The sequence below is a fragment of the Salvelinus sp. IW2-2015 genome, unplaced genomic scaffold (assembly GCF_002910315.2).
Source record: "Salvelinus sp. IW2-2015 unplaced genomic scaffold, ASM291031v2 Un_scaffold1822, whole genome shotgun sequence".
In the NCBI taxonomy this organism is placed as follows: domain Eukaryota; kingdom Metazoa; phylum Chordata; class Actinopteri; order Salmoniformes; family Salmonidae; genus Salvelinus; species Salvelinus sp. IW2-2015.
Window position 1 is genome coordinate 269,326 of NW_019943194.1, and position 16,754 is coordinate 286,079.

General features: G+C 43.8%; 1 protein-coding gene across 1 annotated transcript in view; it reads right to left on the bottom strand.

The window, feature by feature from the left end:
- LOC112072095 (potassium voltage-gated channel subfamily B member 2-like) overlaps window positions 1-16,179 on the bottom strand; it is a 31,656-nt gene extending 15,477 nt beyond the window's left edge. Inside the window, exons 1-5 of the mRNA XM_070439646.1 lie at window positions 15,878-16,179; window positions 15,094-15,284; window positions 14,405-14,598; window positions 14,023-14,079; window positions 13,521-13,693 (exon numbers count right to left, since the gene is read on the bottom strand). Coding sequence (XP_070295747.1) covers window positions 13,521-13,693; window positions 14,023-14,079; window positions 14,405-14,598; window positions 15,094-15,284; window positions 15,878-16,179 — 917 coding nt within the window. The remainder of the gene's footprint in view (window positions 1-13,520; window positions 13,694-14,022; window positions 14,080-14,404; window positions 14,599-15,093; window positions 15,285-15,877) is intronic.
- Between the last annotated feature and the right edge of the window lie 575 nt (window positions 16,180-16,754).

Below are 16,754 nucleotides of genomic sequence, written 5' to 3' on the forward strand. Positions count from 1 at the left end.
GGGAGGAGAGAGAGAGGAAGGGAGAGCGAGAGAGAGGGAGAGGGAGGGCAGGAAGGGAGAGAGGAGAGAGAGAGGGAGGGAGAGTGAGAGAGAGAGGAAGGGAGGGAGGGCAGGGGGAGAAAGACATTCAATACAAACCCTCCAACCCAAAAAGGCCTGTGGTGTTGATGGTATCCTCAATGAAATTATAAAATATACAGACAACAAATTCCAATTGGCTATACTACAACTCTATAACATCATCCTCAGCTCTGGCATCTTCCCCAATATTTGGAACCAAGGACTGATCACCCCAATACACAAAAGTGGAGACAAATTTGACTCCAATAACTAGCGTGGGATATGCGTCAATTGGGAAAATCCTCTGCATTATCATTAACAGCAGACTCGTACATTTCATCAGTGAAAACAATGTACTGAGCAAATGTSAAATTGTCTTTTTACTAAATTACAGTATGACAGACCACGTATTAAAAAATGTGCAAAAAACATACATTTCTTTCCACGGGGCCGTGGGGTGAGACAGGGATGCAGCTTAAGCCCCACCCTCTTCAACATATATATAAACAAATTGGCGAGGGCACTAGAACAGTCTGCAGCACCCGGCCTCACCCTACTAGAATCTGAAGTCAAATGTCTGGTGCTTCTGTCACCAACCAAGGAGGGCCTACAGAGGCACCTAGATCTTCTGCACAGATTCTTTCAGACCTGGGCCCTGACAGACCTGGGCTCTGACAGTGAATCTCAGTGAAACAAAAAGGTCCAGTTGCCAAGACCATGAAAACAAATTCCATCTTGACACCGTTGACATAGAGCAGGTATTCCCAAACTGGGGTATGCCGTCGGAGGTACGCCAAATACAAATGTGATTCACATTAAAACATTTTTTTATATTTTCCAACAGGCCTATACATTTGGGTGAGTTTTTTTTCCTCGCCTGAGTAGCCTCATTTCACTGACAAAAATAAAATAATCTAGTGTTCAGCATCTAGTGTTCAGCAAAAATGACAACACAATGTCAAATACAGGTAGCCTAGTCAAATAATTAACATCCAATCACATTAACCCGTTACTCTCTCACGGGAATTCCACTAATGGTCCGTATGTAGCCAAACGTAGCTGCTGCTCATGTTAATATCTGTACTGATGGCGCAAAAGCCATGACAGGGAGACATAGTGGAGTGGTAACGCGCATGCAAGCAGTTGCTCCCGACGCCACTTGGGTACACTGCAGCATCCACCGAGAGGCTCTTGCTGCCAAAGGAATGCCTGACAGCTTAGAAAGACGTTTTGAACACTGCAGTGAAAATGGTTAACTTTATTACAGCAAGGCCCCTGAACTCTCGTGTATTTTCTGCACTATGCAATGATATGGGCAGCGATCATGTAAGGCTTTTACAACATACAGCAGTGCGCTGGTTATCAAGGGGCAAAGTATTGGCATGTTTTTTTTTTWATTGAGCGACGAGCTTAAAGTTTTCTTTACTGACCATAATTTTCACTTGTTTGACCGCTTGCATGATGACGAGTTTCTCTATCYGGGTGATGTTTTTTCTCGCTTGAATAATCTGAATCTAGGACTACAGAGACTCTCTGCAACTACATTCAATGTGCGGGACAGAATTGAGGCGATGATTAAGAAGTTAGAGCTCTTCTTTGTCTGCATTAACAAGGACAACAAACAGGTCTTTCCATCGTATGATTTTTTGTGTGCAAATGAACTCAAGCTTACGGACAATGTCAAATGTGATATAGCGAAGTAACTGAGTGAGTTGGGTGCACAATTACGCAGGTACTTTCCCTAAACGGATGACACAAACTACTGGATTCGTTATCCCTTTCATGCCCTGCCTCCAGTCCACTTACCGATATCTGAACAAGAGAGTCTCATCGAAATTGGCTGATCAGGTCAGCTGACTCTGTTCTCTGGCAACCTGGTTGCTAACACATAGGTGTGAAGTGTTGATTAAGGCAGCCTCTGATTCAGAGGGGTTGGGTTAAATGCAAGAAGACACATTTCAGTTGAAGGCATTCTGTTGTACAACTGACTAGGTATCCCCCTTTCCCTTTCCCTGTGCCACTGAACACTAGGGTCAGGCTCAGTGGTGTAAAGTACTTAAGTAAAAATACGTTACTTTTTAAATTTTTTACAACTTCTGCTTCAAATCAAATCAAAGTTTATTTCAAATCAAATCAAATCACTACACTTTTTACTCCATATATTTTCCCTGATACCGAATAGTACTCAATACATTTTTGAATGCTTAGCAGGACAGAATTTTTTTCCAATTCGCACATTTATCAAGAGAACATCCCTGGTCTTCTACTGCCTCTGATCTGGCGGACTCACTAAACACAAATGCTTTGTTTTTTAAATGATGTCTGAGCGTTGGAGTGTGACCCTGGCTATCCGTAAAAAAGAAAAAAAAAGAAAATTGTGCTGTCTGGTTTGCTTAATATAAGGAATTTGAAATTATTCATACTTTTACTTTTGATACTTAAGTATATTGAAAACCAAATACTTTTAGACTTTTCCTCAAGTAGTTTTTTTACTGGGTGACTTTCACTTTTACTTGAGTCATTTTTTATTAAGATATTTTACTCAAGTATGACAACTGGGTGCATTGGTAAGCTAAAAGGTTACGAAGGAGAAACAGCACCCACTACCTTTGACCAGGAAGTATAATTTAGGATGCAGCCACCACAAAGAGTCCATCTCCTCCAGAGCAAGAAATAGGCCTACTTGAGCAAAGCAAAAGACAAAAGTGTTTCTGCCAGATTCTTATAAAATTAAGATACTTTCTTTGCCATAACTAACATCATAAACATCTTAAACATAATTTGCATTTGTTTAATACATACAGTACCAGTCAAAAGTTTGGACACACTTACTCATTCAAGGGGTTTTCTTTCTTTTTACTATGTTTTCATCAGTTAATTGTAATGCATTCCCGGTGAATACATCATGAAGCTGGTTGAGAGAATGCCAAGAGTGTGCAAAGCTGTCATCAAGGCAAAGGATGGTTACATTGAAGAAGTATAAAATATATTTCGATTTGTTAAACTGTTTTTTGGTTACTACATGATTCCGTATGTGTTATTTCATAGTTTTGAYGTCTTCACTATTATTCTAACATGTAGAAAATAATAAAAATAAAGAAAATCCCTTGAATGAGTAGGTGTGTCCAAACTTTTGACTGGTACTGTATGTATTAAACAAATGCAAATTATGTTTAAGATGTTTATGATGTTAATACATAACTTATCCATTAAAAAGGAGGTAAAGAAGAAGATGCCTATTGCGCCCCAAAATACTTTTGACCAAAAGTGATAATGATAAGCTGTAGACCACACTATCTACCTCGAAAGTTTTCATCTGTATTTTTTGTAGCTGTCTTCATACCACCAGAGACCGATGCTGGCACTCAGACCGCACTCAATGAGCTGTATAAGTATGTTGTATACTGCCATAAGCAAACAGGAAAATGCTCATCCAGAGGCGGAGCTCCTAGTGGCCGGGGACTTTAATGCAGGGAAACTTAAATCAGTTTTACCAAATTTCTACCAGCATGTTACATGTGCAACTAGAGGGGAAACAAACTCTAGATCATCTTTACTCCACACACAGAGACGCATACAAAGCTCTCCCTCGCCCTCCATTTGGCAAATCTGACCATAATTATATCCTCCTGATTTCTGCTTACAAGCAAATATTAAAGCAGGAAGCACCAGTGACCCGGTCAATAAAAAAGTGGTCAGATGAAGCAGATGCTAAGCTACAGGACTGTTTTGCTAGCACAGACTGGAATACGTTCTGTGATTCATCCGATGGCATTGAGGAGTACACCACATCAGTCACTGGCTTCCTCAATAAGTGCATCGATGACGTCGTTCCCACAGTGACTGTACGTACATATCCCAACCAGAAGCCATGGATTACAGGCAACATCCGCACTGAGCAAAAGGCTAGAGCTTCTGATTTCAAGGAGCGGGATTCTAACCCGGAAGTTTATAAGAAATCCTGCTATGCCCTCCAATGAACCATCAAACAGGAAAAGCGTCAATATATGACTTAGATCGAATCGTTCTACACTGGCTCCGATGCTCGTTGGATGTGTCAGGGCTTGTAAACTATTACAGACTAAAAAGGGAATCATAGCCGAGAGCTGCCCAGTGACACGAACCTACCAGACGAGCTAAATTACTTCTATGCTCGCTTCGAGGCAAGTAACACTGAAACATGCATGAGAGCATCATCTGTTTCTGGATGACTGTGTGATTACGCGCTCCGCAGCCGATGTGAGTAAGACCTTTAAACAGGTCAACATTCCCAAGGCTGCTGGGCCAGACGGATTACCAGGATGTGTACTCCAAGCATGTGCTGACCAACTGGCAAGTGTCTTCACTGACATTTTCAACCTCTCCCTGTCTAAGTCTGTAATACCAACATGTTTCAAGCAGACCACCATAGTCCCTGTGCCCAAGAACACTAAGGTAACCTGCCTAAATGACTACCTACCCATAACTCTCACGTCTGTAGCCATGAAGTGCTTTGAAAGTGCTTTGAAAGGCTGGTCTTGGCTCACCTAGACCCACTCCAATTTGCAAAGCGCCCCAACAGATCCACAGATGATGCAATCTCTATTGCACTCCACACTTTCACACCTGGACAAAAGGAACACCTATGTGAGAATGCTATTAATTGACTACAGTTCAGCGTTCAACACCATAGTGCCCTCAAAGCTCATCACCAAGCTAAGGACACTGGGACTAAATACCTTCCTCTGCAACTGGATTCTAGACTTCCTGACATGGCGCCCCCAGGTGGTAAGGGTAGGTAACAACACATCCGCCACGCTGATCCTCAACACTGGAGCTCCCCAGGGGTGCGTGCTTAGCCCACCTCCTGTACTCCCTGCTCACTCATGACTGCACAGGACAGGCACGACTCCAACACCATCATTAAGTTTGTCGTTGATACACCAGTGACCAACAACTATGCATATATTGAAGAAGTGCCGACATTTCAAAATGGAAAGAAAAAACAAGTACTATTGCCGCTTTTAAGCGAGTATGCGATCACGCTCGTTCGGTTCGGCTAGCCGAGTTCGGCTAAGCGCCAGCTGAACTAAAGCATGCTGACGCCGTTTGTCATCACATACTTACAGTACTAGCTCAGTACTAGTTCAGTACTAGCTCAGTACTAGTTCAGTACTAGCTCAGTACTAGCTCAGTACTAGTTCAGTACTAGCTCAGGAACTAGTTCAGTTACTAGTTCAGTACTAGCTCAGTACTAGCTCAGTACTGTTCAGTACAGGTTCAGTACTAGTTCCAGTACTAGCTCAGTACTAGTTCAGTACTAGTTCAGTTACTAGCTCAGTACTAGTTCAGTTACAGTTCAGTACTAGCTCTACAGTTGTACTAGTTCAGTACTAGTTCTCAGTACTAGCTCAGTACTAGTCTCACAGTACTAGTTCAGTACTAGCGTTCAGTACTAGTTCAGTATTAGGCTCATACTAGTTCCAGTACTAGTTCAGTACTAGTACTAGCTCAGTACTAGCTCATACTAGTTCAGTTACTATCTAGTACTAGTTCAGTACTAGTTCAGTACTAGCTCAGTACTAGCTCAGCTACGTCAGGAGTATCTCCCCTTCAACGTAATATTAATGTTCTTACCAAGACAAGGTCACCTAATGAAAAAGATGTCACATCTTTTCAATTTGCGACACATAACAGATGTCAAACAATAGCTATAGAACATACTCCTATCAAATCTCTAAATACAAATTCAGAAAGTATTCAGCCCCCTTGACTTTTTCACATTTTGTTACGTTACAGCCGAGGCACAGATCTGGGGAAGGGTACCAAAACATTTCTGCAACATTGAAGGTCCCCAAGAACACAGTGGCATCTATCATTCTTAAATGGAAGAAGTTTGGAACCACCAAGACTCTTCCTAGAACTGTCCGCCTGGCCAAACTGAGCAATGGGGGAGAAAGGCCTTGGTCAGGGAGGTGACCAAGAACCCTATAGTCACTCTGATAGAGCTCCAGAGTTCCTCTGTGGAGATTGGAGAACCTTCCAGAAGGACAACTATCTCTGCAGCACTCCACCAATCAGGCCATTATGGTAGAGTGGCCAGACTGAAGCCACTATTCAGTAAAATGCATGACAGCCCACTTGAAGTTTGCCCGAAAAGCACCTAAAGACTCTCAGACCATGAGAAACAAGATTCTCTGGTCTGATGAAACCAACATTGAACTCTTTGGCCTGAATGCCAAGCATCACGTCTGCAGGAAACCTGGCACCATCCCTACGGTGAAGCATGGTGGTGGAAGCGTCATGCTGTGGGGATGTTTTTCAGCGGCAGGGACTGGAAGACTGGTGAGGATGGAGGCAAAGATGAACAGAGCAAAGTACAGAGAGATCCTTGATGAAAACCTGCTCCAGAGTGCTCAGGACCTCAGACTGGTGCGAAGGTTCACCTTCCAACAGGACAATGACCCTAAGCACACAGCCAAGACAATACAGGTGTGGCTTCGGGACAAGTCTCTGAATCTCCTTGAGTGCAGCAACGCTCCACATTCAACCTGACAGAGTTTGACAGGATCTGCAGAGAAGAATGGGAGAAACTCCCCAAATACAGGTTTGCCAAGCTTGTAGCGTCATACCCAAGAAGACTCAAGGCTGTAATCACTGCCAAAGGTGTTTCAATAATGTACTGAGTAAAGGGTCTGAGTACTTATGTAAATGTGAAATTTCATAATTTAAAAAAAACTTTTGCTTTGTCATTATGGGGTATTGTGTGTAGATTGATGAGGGAAAAAAGCAATTTAATTAATTTTAGAATACATTTGTCAAGTGGTCTGAATGCATGACAGAAAAGAGAAGCTCTTCCTCTAACACATATCTCAATCCAAAGGAAAAGAGAAGCTCTCTCTCTCTCCCTCCTTCTCTTTCTCTTTCTGCCTCATCTTTCTCTCTCTGCCTCCCTCATCTTTCTCTCTCTGCCTCCCTCATCTTTCTCTCTCTGCCTCCTCCTCTTCCTCTCTCTGCCTCCTCCTCTTCCTCTCTCTGCCTCCTCCTCTTCCTCTCTCTGCCTCCCTCCTCATCTTTCTCTCTCTGTCTCCTCCTCACCTTTCTCTCTCTGCCTTCTCCTCTTCCTTTCTCCGCCTCCTCCTCTTCTCTCTCTGCCTGCCTCTCCTTCCCTCTCTCTCTGCCTCCCTCCTCCTCTTTCTCTCTCTCTGCCTCCCTCCTATTTTTCTCTCTCTCTGCCTCCCTCTCTCTCTCTCTGCCTGCCTCCTCTCCCTCTGCCTGCCTCTCTCTTGCTGGATAACATTTACAGCAGGAATATTGAGGCAGTGAGAGATGTAACACTTTGCTTGAAGAGGTCCTCTTGTAGAGCCATACGAGGTAATCTTGGTTTTTGTAGAGCCATGCAAGGTAATCTTGGTTTTTGTAGAGCCATACAAGGTCATCTTGGTTTTTGTAGAGCCATACAAGGTCATCTTGGTGTTTGTAGAGCCATACAAGGTCATCTTGGTGTTTGTAGAGCCATGCAAGGTCATCTTGGTGTTTCACCATGTAGAGCCATCGCAGGTCATGCTTGGTGTTTGTAGACCGCGAGCTACAAAGTCATCTTGGTTTTGAATCAGCCATGCTCAATGGAATGCTCATGTTGGCAGCGGAAGTTATAGGGCAAGTGGGATGCGTGAACAGTTCAGGTTGGTTTGCAGCCTATTGTTCTGTTCCCATGAATGCTCCTCTGAATCTTAAAGAACTCGTAAAAGAGGCTTGTTCAAGAGCAGACAGAGGTCCCTGGACTTACAGTAGCTTGGTCTCTAGGTTACGCTAGCTTGGTCTTAGGTTACGCTGGCTTGGTCTTAGGTTACCACTACCTTGGGTCTTCTAGGTTACACTACCTTGGTCTCTAGGTTACACTAGCTTGGTCTCTAGGTTACGCTGGCTTGATTACACTAGTGGTTATCCAGTCCATGGCTGTGGTCTCTAGTGTTACCACTAGCTTGTACTCTATGGTTTACGCTGCGTTGATCTCTAGGCTTAGCAGCGCTAGCTTTGGTCTCTAGGTTACCATAGCTTGGTCTCTAGGTACCTAGCTTGGCTCTAGTTACACTAGCTTGGTCTCTAGGTTACAGTAGCTTGGTCTCTAGGTTACACTAGCTTGGTCTCTAGGTTACACTAGCTTGGTCTCTAGGTTACACTAGCTTGGTCTCTAGGTTCACACTAGCTTGGTCCTAGGCTCTCCTTAGTTGTTCTCTAGTTACACTAGCTTTGGCTCTAGGTTACGCTGGCTTGGTCTCTTAGTTACACTACCTTGTCTCTAGGTTACACTACCTTGGTTTGCTAGGTACACTAGCTTGGTCTCTAGGTTACGCAGCTTGGTTCTAGGTTACGCTAGCTTGGTCTCTAGGTTTACACTAGCTTGGTCGTTCATTAGTTACGCTAGCTTGAGCTGGTCCTCTAGGTTAGGCTGGCTTGGTCTCCTAGGTTACGCTAGCTTACGGTCTCTAAGGTTTATTGCTGGCTTGGTTCCTCTAGGTTACGCTACGCTTGGTCTCTAGGTTACGCTGGGCTTTGGTCTCTAGGTTACACTAGCTTGGTCTCTGTTACGTGGGTCTCTAGTTACGCTAGCTTGGTCTCTAGGTTACGCTAGCTGTGGTCTCTAGGTTACGCCTCGAGGTACGCAAGCTTGGGTCTCTAGGTTACACTAGCTTGGTCTCTAAGTTACGCTTAGCTTGCGTCCTCTAGTTACGCTACGCTTGGGTCTCTAAGTTCACAAGCTTTGGTCCTCTAGGTTAAAACACTAGCTTGGTCCTCTAGGGTACGCTAGCTTGGTCTCTAAGTTACACTAGTTGGTCTCTAGGTATAAAGCTAGCTAGGTCTCTAGGTACAACTAGCTAGGTCCTCTAGGTTACACTAGCTAGGTTAACACTATTGTCTCTGTCTCTGGTTCTAGGTTACACTAGCATTGGTCTCTAGTATCCAGCGTATGCGCTATGGTCTCTAGTTCATCTTAAGCCGTAGTCTCTAGGTTACACTAGCTAGGTCTACCTAGCTGGTTTGTACACTACTGTCCTAGGTTACACTAGCTTGGCGTTAAGGTTCCACTAGCGTTAGGTCTTGCTTCTAGTGGTCTCTAGGTTACCTGCTTGGTCTCTAGGTTACACTTAGCTTGGTCTCTAGGTTAGCACTAGCCGGTCTCTTTAACAGTGGCTCTAGTTACTAGCTAGGTCTCGTTACACAACTGGCTCTAGGTTCACTAGTTTAGTTAACATCAGCTTCGGTCTCTAGGTTACCTGCTGTCCTGGTTCCTAGCTGTCTCTAGGTTACACTAGCTGTCCTCTAGGTACTCGTCTTAGGTTCACTAGCTCTCTAGAATTACATAGCTTGACACGTTATGGGGCTAGTACTAGCTCTCTGTTTCTAGCGGTTCTTTACACTAGCTTGGTCTCTAGGTTACACTAGCTAGGTCTTTTACTATGGTGGTTACACTAGCTTGGTCTCTAGTTCATAGCTGGTCTCTAGGTTTTTACAACTAGCTTGGTCTCACTAGGCTTACACTAGCTTCCTGTGGTCTCTAGAGCGATGCATCAGCCTAGACTAACTGCTTTGGTCGGCTCAGAGCGCTACTCTTAGATATACATTAGAGTATATATACATACTTAGCTTGGGTCTTAGTTTACACTAGCTTTGGTCTCTAGGTGCTCCGACCTGGTGGCGTCATACTACGGATATTACGCTGGGCTTCTCTGGTCTCTCAGGTACACTAAGCTTGGTCTCTAGGTCTACACTAGCTAGGTCTCTAGGTTACACTTAGGCTTGGTCTCTAGGTTACACTTAGCTAGCGTGCTCTTGAGCGTTACAAATAGCTTTGGTCTTAAGGTACCTATACTAGGCGACGTATGGTCTCTAGGTTACACTAGCTTGGGTCTCTAGGTTACACTAGCTTGGTCTCTAGGTTACACTAGCTTGGTCTCTAGGTTACACTAGCTAGGTCTCTAGGTTACACTAGCTTGGTGTTGGTGAAATAGCAACTATAACCCTCTCAAATAGAGAACTGTGGCCTGTGTGCTAACCCAGTCTATTTCAAGCTTCAACTTATATTCAGACAATATTTGTTTGGTTTTGTGAATGTTATTTTTATGGAGAGTATAGAGAGTGGAACGTAAGGTAGCATGAAATATTTATGGACTACATTCATTACTGCAACGTGGATACAGTTGAATGAACAAGCCAGCGCAATAAAAGGCAACTGCAGAGCCCCGTGGCTGCACGTGGTGTGCCATTATGGCCTGGAAGGTTCCGACTCAGTGATGTGTCCAGATTCTCGCGCCGCTAGTGGGGGAGAAAACAGCGAATAGAAGGATGTGAGGTAATAATGTGAGAAATTACAGTGAGGCATCTTCAGTGTTCTCACATAGCTGTGTGTGCTTGTGCGTGTGCGTCCTCGGACACAGCTCAGTTCCAGAGAGAGAGAGAGACATTTAGATACTTTGCGAGTGACTGCATGTGAAGAACGACAAAACACTTGTCGATGGATGTTTGTAATATCTCCAACATCCCTCAGTCTCACTATTTACGAAGGAGCTGAACTAGTGGATGAGTCGACAAACGTTGTTGTCGTGTTCAGGCACGTCGTGCATACTGTACATACTTCACTCTGAAATGCCAAATGGCACCCTATTCTTTATAGGCACCCTATTCTGGCACCCTATTCTTTATATAGGGCACTACTGTTGACCAGTGCCCTTGAGAGATAAAGTCAGACACCTCACTCTTTCTAATCGTTTGTATTCACAAGTTTATTTTCAGGTCTCTGTAGCAACCTGGACTCAGGGGTAGACGTAAAGTAGTACACGTAAATCATAGACACTCCATTTAGTATGATATGCTACGTTTCATTATAATTGTAAAGGCTTAGCAGATAAGAAAAGACGATCAGTATTTACCTGACTAAAAGAGAAGGAATATAATATCTATTGTTTACAGGAAACTCATTCAACAATTTTAGATAAAGCTTTGTGGAAAATGGACTTGGGGAGCGAAATATATGTCTCCCATGGGCAAAGAAATTCAAAAGGGGTGATGATATTAACAGTCATTTTGATACAAATGTGCAAATTGTCCAAACAGATCAAGGTAGATGGATTTTAAATATGTTATTGGACAATAAACAGATATGGCTCATTAACCTATACGGTCCAAATAATGATGATCCAAGCTTCTTTGAAAATATAAGAGTTTATCAACTCTACAAGCAACACTGGACTCTATTATTATGGTGGGAGATTTTAATACAGTCTTAAATACCTCTATGGACCGGAAAGGAAATCACACTACAAACTATCACCCTCAGCCACTTAAGGAAATCATGAATGCCATGGATATATTGGAATTAGTGGATATATGGAGGCTTAAATACCCTGACCTAGTGAGATATACATGAAGGTTTAATATCCTGACCTAGTGAGATATACATGGAGGAGGTTTAATATCCTGACCTAGTGAGATATACATGGAGGTTTAATATCCTGACCTAGTGAGATATACATGGTGGAGGTTTAATATCCTGACCTGTGAGTTATACATGGGAGGTTTAAATCCTGACCTAGTGAGATATACATGGTGGAGGTTTAATATCCTGACCTAGTGAGATATACATGGTGGAGGTTTAATATCCTGACCGTGATAGATATACATGGGGGAGATTAATATCCTGACCTAGTGATATATACATGGTGGAGGTTTAATATCCTGACCTGTGAGATATACATGGTGGAGTTTAATATCCTGACCTAGTGAGATATACATGGTGGAGGTTTAATACCTGACCTAGTGAGATATAATGATGAGGTTTAATACTCCTGACCTAGTGAGATATACTGGTGGAGGTTTAATATCCTGACCTAGTGAGATATACATGGTGGAGGTTTAATATCCTGACCTCGTGAGAATTAATGGGGAGGTTAATATCCTGACCTAGTGATATATACATGGTGGAGGTTTAATATCCTGACCTCGTGAGATATACATGGTGAGGTTTAATATCCTGACCTAGTGAGATATACATGGTGGAGTTTAATATCCTGACCTGTGAGATAATAATGGGGGAGGTTAATATCCTGACCTAGTGAGATATACATGGTGGAGGTTTAATATCCTGACCTAGTGAGATATACATGGTGGAGGTTTAATATCCTGACCTAGTGAGATATACATGGAGGTTTAATATCCTGACCTAGTGAGATATACATGGTGGAGGTTTAATATCCTGACCTAGTGAGATATACATGGTGGAGGTTTAATATCCTGACCTAGTGAGATATACATGGAGGTTTAATATCCTATATTACTCTTACAGAATTTCCATGTGGGCGAAGATATTGAACATTTAATCAAAGCCTACGAAATGATAAATTGTTTATCAGAAGAATGTATAACTGACTTTTTCCAGACATAATCAGATCCAACAATAATATCAAGAGGCTAGAAATCCAGGGCTTAAAAACAAAGGTGTCATTATACGCTGATGATTCATGTTCTTTTAAAACCACAATTATAATCCCTTCACAGCCTCATAGAGGATCTAGATACTTTTGCTAACCTCTCTGGATTAAAACTAAATTATGATAAGATTATATTACGTATTGGATCACTTAAAAATGCTACTTTTACATTACCGTGTAGTTTACCAATAAAATGGTCTGACGGGGATGTGGACATACTTGGTATATAAATCCTGAAAGAAAATGATCTCACTCCAATACGTTTTTAKAGAAAGTTAGCAAAAATAGATAGGATCTTGCTACCATGGAAAGGAAAATACCTGTCTATTTGTGGGAAAAAATCACCCTGATTAACTCTTTAATCATATCACAGTTTACCTATTTGCTTATGGTTTTGCCTACACATTGTGACCTGCTTTTTAAATTATATGAACAAGAATATTGCATTTTATTTGGAATGGCAAGCCGGACAAAATTAAAAGGGTCTATTTATATAACGAATATGAATTCGGAGGGCAGAAATGATTAAATATTAAAGTATTAGACCTCTCACTAAAGGCATCAGTCATACACAAGTTATACTTAAATCGAAACTGTTAGGAATGTCTCACACTATGTTCAAGAATGACCTTTTCCCCCTTTATTTCAGATTACACCTGCTCACTTTCGGTATTTTGAAAACAAAATAATCTCCAAAATATCGTTATTTTTTAAACAAGCCTTAGAAAGTTGGTTGCAATTTCAGTTTAATCCACCTCGAAAGACAGAACAAATAATTCAAATATTGTGGTTTAACTAAAATACACTAATTGATAAATGTATTTTTCGATAAAATGTTTAAGGTATATTTTTGGTAAATKATATCATAAATAGGACTGGTGGAGTTATGTCACACTGAAACGGAGGGATGAATGCATGAGTGAGTTCTGAGCGTATTCGGCTCAGGCCATACACCAGCCGTGTGGAGAGGCAGAACATAGTTGGCAGAGGTACTTCCCTATTTCTTGGTTAAGGCGTTCCGTCTGCCCGTTGGTCTGGGGGTGGTACCCGGAGGAGAGGCTGAGGGCGACCCCCAGTCGGTCACAGAAGGCTCGCCACACCCAGGAGACAAACTGGGGCCCGCGGTCAGAAACAATGTCCTCCAGAATCCCATTCAAACGGAACACCTGCTGGTACACTCAGCCAAATCCATGGCGTTCGGTAAATGAGGAAGAGGAACCAGACACCTTTTTTGGAAAACGGTTTACTATGACAAGTATGGTGGTGTTACCAGAGGATTCAGGAAGGTCTGTGATGAAGTCAGCTATGTGGGACCAGGGTCTGTGAGGGATTGGCAAAGGTTGAAGCTTCCCGGAAGGTGATGAGGGCTTTTGGTTTGGGCGCAGACTGGACAGGAGAGTACATAATCCCTTACATCAGATGCCAGTGAGGACCACCAGAATTTACTAGCTAGAAGTGTTCCCACCCGCTGAGAGAGTATGGCTCCTAATCCTACTTCGGAGGCATCCATCTCCAGGATGAAAGGAAGGGTCAGGTTGGTGAAGGACAGGAGCTGAGGTGAAGAGGTGTTTCAAGTTGTTGAAAGCAGTCAGGGCGGTATCAGTCCATTGAAGGGTCCGGGTCTTTTGTCTGATAAGGGCAGTGAGGGGAGCGGCAGTAGAACTGAAGTTCTGAATGAACCGGCGATAGTAGTTGGAGAACCCAATGAAACGTTGGAGTTCCTTAACGGTGGTGCGTTTGACGACGGTAACTTTGTTCTCATCCATGCCGACTCCTCCAGGTGTCAGTACAAAACAGAGGAAGTTTACATGGATGGTGCTCTTTTCAGTCTTCACATAAAGGTTATGATCAAGGAGCCATTGAAGAAACTTTTGCACATGCTGTATGTGTTCCTTCAGGGAGTAAATCAGGATGTCATCAATGTAGACGATGAGAAAGCGGTTGATCATATCCTGGAAAACCTCGTTCATAAAGGATTGGAAGACGGCGGGGGCGTTAGTAAGGCCGTAGGGAATGACCAGGTATTCATAGTGCCCTCGAGCGGTGATAAAGGCCGTCTTCCAGATGTCGCCTTCACGTATACGGACAAGGGTATATGCACTTCACCGGTAGAGTTTTGTATAGATGTTGGCGCGGCCCACTTGTTCAAGGGTCGCTGGGATCAGAGGGAAACGGTTCGTCATTCAGGAAGTATTCAATACATGGAAGGAGACCACCATCCTTTTTTTCCAACGAAGAAGAAGCTGGACGCAGCCAGGGAAGAAGATGGACGAATGAAACCGTTTGAGTGCTTCATCAATGTAGTTCTCCATTATCCCGGAAAATGAGGTAGATAGGGGGTAAACATGACCCTTCGGTGGGGACACTCCAGGGAGTAAGTCAATAGCATAGTCCCCTGGGTGATGTGGTGGCAGAGTGGAGGCCTTGATTTAGCTGAAAACATTGCTGTACTGGGCATATTCAGACGGTATGGTGGGTGGCACTGCAGAGTCCTCAACGGAGGTGGCTCTGCAGGGTAGGCTGAGACAACTGGTGAAGCCGGTAGAAGACCAGGACAGTAGTTCACCTTGTCGCCACGAGATGGCAGGGTCGTGACGACAAAGCCAGCGGTGTCTGAGTATGACTGGCTGTTTGGGGGATGAGAGTTCCATGAGTTGAATGGTTCCGGTGTGGAAGACTCCAATCTGGAGGGTGACGCTCTGTGTCAGGTACGTGATGAAGCCCGTAACCAATGGCTGCCCATCCAGGGTGTTATTCCTTAAGGGAGGGGTGACAGGTGTTAGATCAATGTCAAGCTCTTGTACTAGCTGGTGATAGAGTCGGGAGCAGCAGGTCATTTTTATATATCAAATCCTCTACGTACTTAGTAACCCCCTTCACGGTTATCAATACTGTGATGGAGAATTGCTTCTGGGAGATATTTAGAAGGACACATCTACCAGCATGGCACGGAGGGACCCTTCTCATTTCTCCGTGGGGGGTGAACAGGGCAATGGCTGAGTAGAAGATCTTTCCCTCCACAGTATAGGCAGAGCCCTTTTTGGAGCCGCCTTTGACACTCGATACATGGGAGAGGAGCATGGCCCAACTGCTCTGGAAGACTCGGACGGGATGACGGAATCATGGAAAGAGAAYGTTTCGGGTTCCTGGGTGGCAGAGTTCTTCGGCGGTCGGCGATGAGGTGGTCGATGGAGATGGACATACGAATTTATTGATTTAAATCCTGAAGGTCAACTCTACAGGCCAGCTCCGCCTGAAGTTCCCTGGTGAGCCCTATTCAGTAGACAGGAAGTAAAGCAGCCTCATTCCATCCACTCCCTGCAGCCATGGTGTGGAACTTGAGGACATACTCGGCAGCTGAATTGCGTTCTTGTTGAAGTTCTATGAGGTCTCCTATAGGACGACTGGAAGGAGAGTGATCAAATACCTCTTTGAAGAGGGTGTGGAAACGGGTCTCGGATCCGAGTTCTGTGCTGTTGGCAGTCCATATGGCGGTGACCCAATCCAGGGCTTTGCCTGTGAGTAGAGACACAACAAAATCCACCCTGCTCTTGTCGGTGGCGAAGTTAGTGGGGTTGTGCTCAATGTATTTGCTGCATAGCATCAGAAATCCCTGACATTTCCCAGGTGAACCGTCATATTTTCCAGGCATGGATATGAACGAAGGAGGGCTATGGGTTAGTATACCTGGCATCGGAGGAGTAGGGATAGGCTGGCGGAGGAGATGGCAGATTTCCTCCATGCTGGGTTAGGCGCCGCTGAATCCATTCCCTTTTCCTGTAATGAATACTCAGGGAGAACAAGGTGTAGATTCACGTGCAGAGCGCAGCAGGTATTTATTTCACCTTCACAGAAGGCAGGAATCGTGGTCACAGGCAGGCAATGGTCATACACAGGTAGGGCAAACAGGCAGGTGAATCAAAACTAGGACTGAAGGCTATAACTGGTTCTCACAAACGAGCTAGGAAAAGGTTTAGTAAAGTCAAAACGAACAATACCTCACAAAGGCACAATCAGAATGAACTGAACTAAATAAGGAGCTGATGAGACCAGCAGAACAACAAAAGAACAGCGTCTACGTTCACAGAACACAAGAAACAGGGCTACGTTTCCAGAACACAAAGAAAAAGGGCTTACGTTCCAGAACACAAAGGAACAGGGCTACGTTCCAGACACAAAGAAACAAGGCTACGTTCCAGAACACAAAGAAAAGGGCTACGTTCCAGA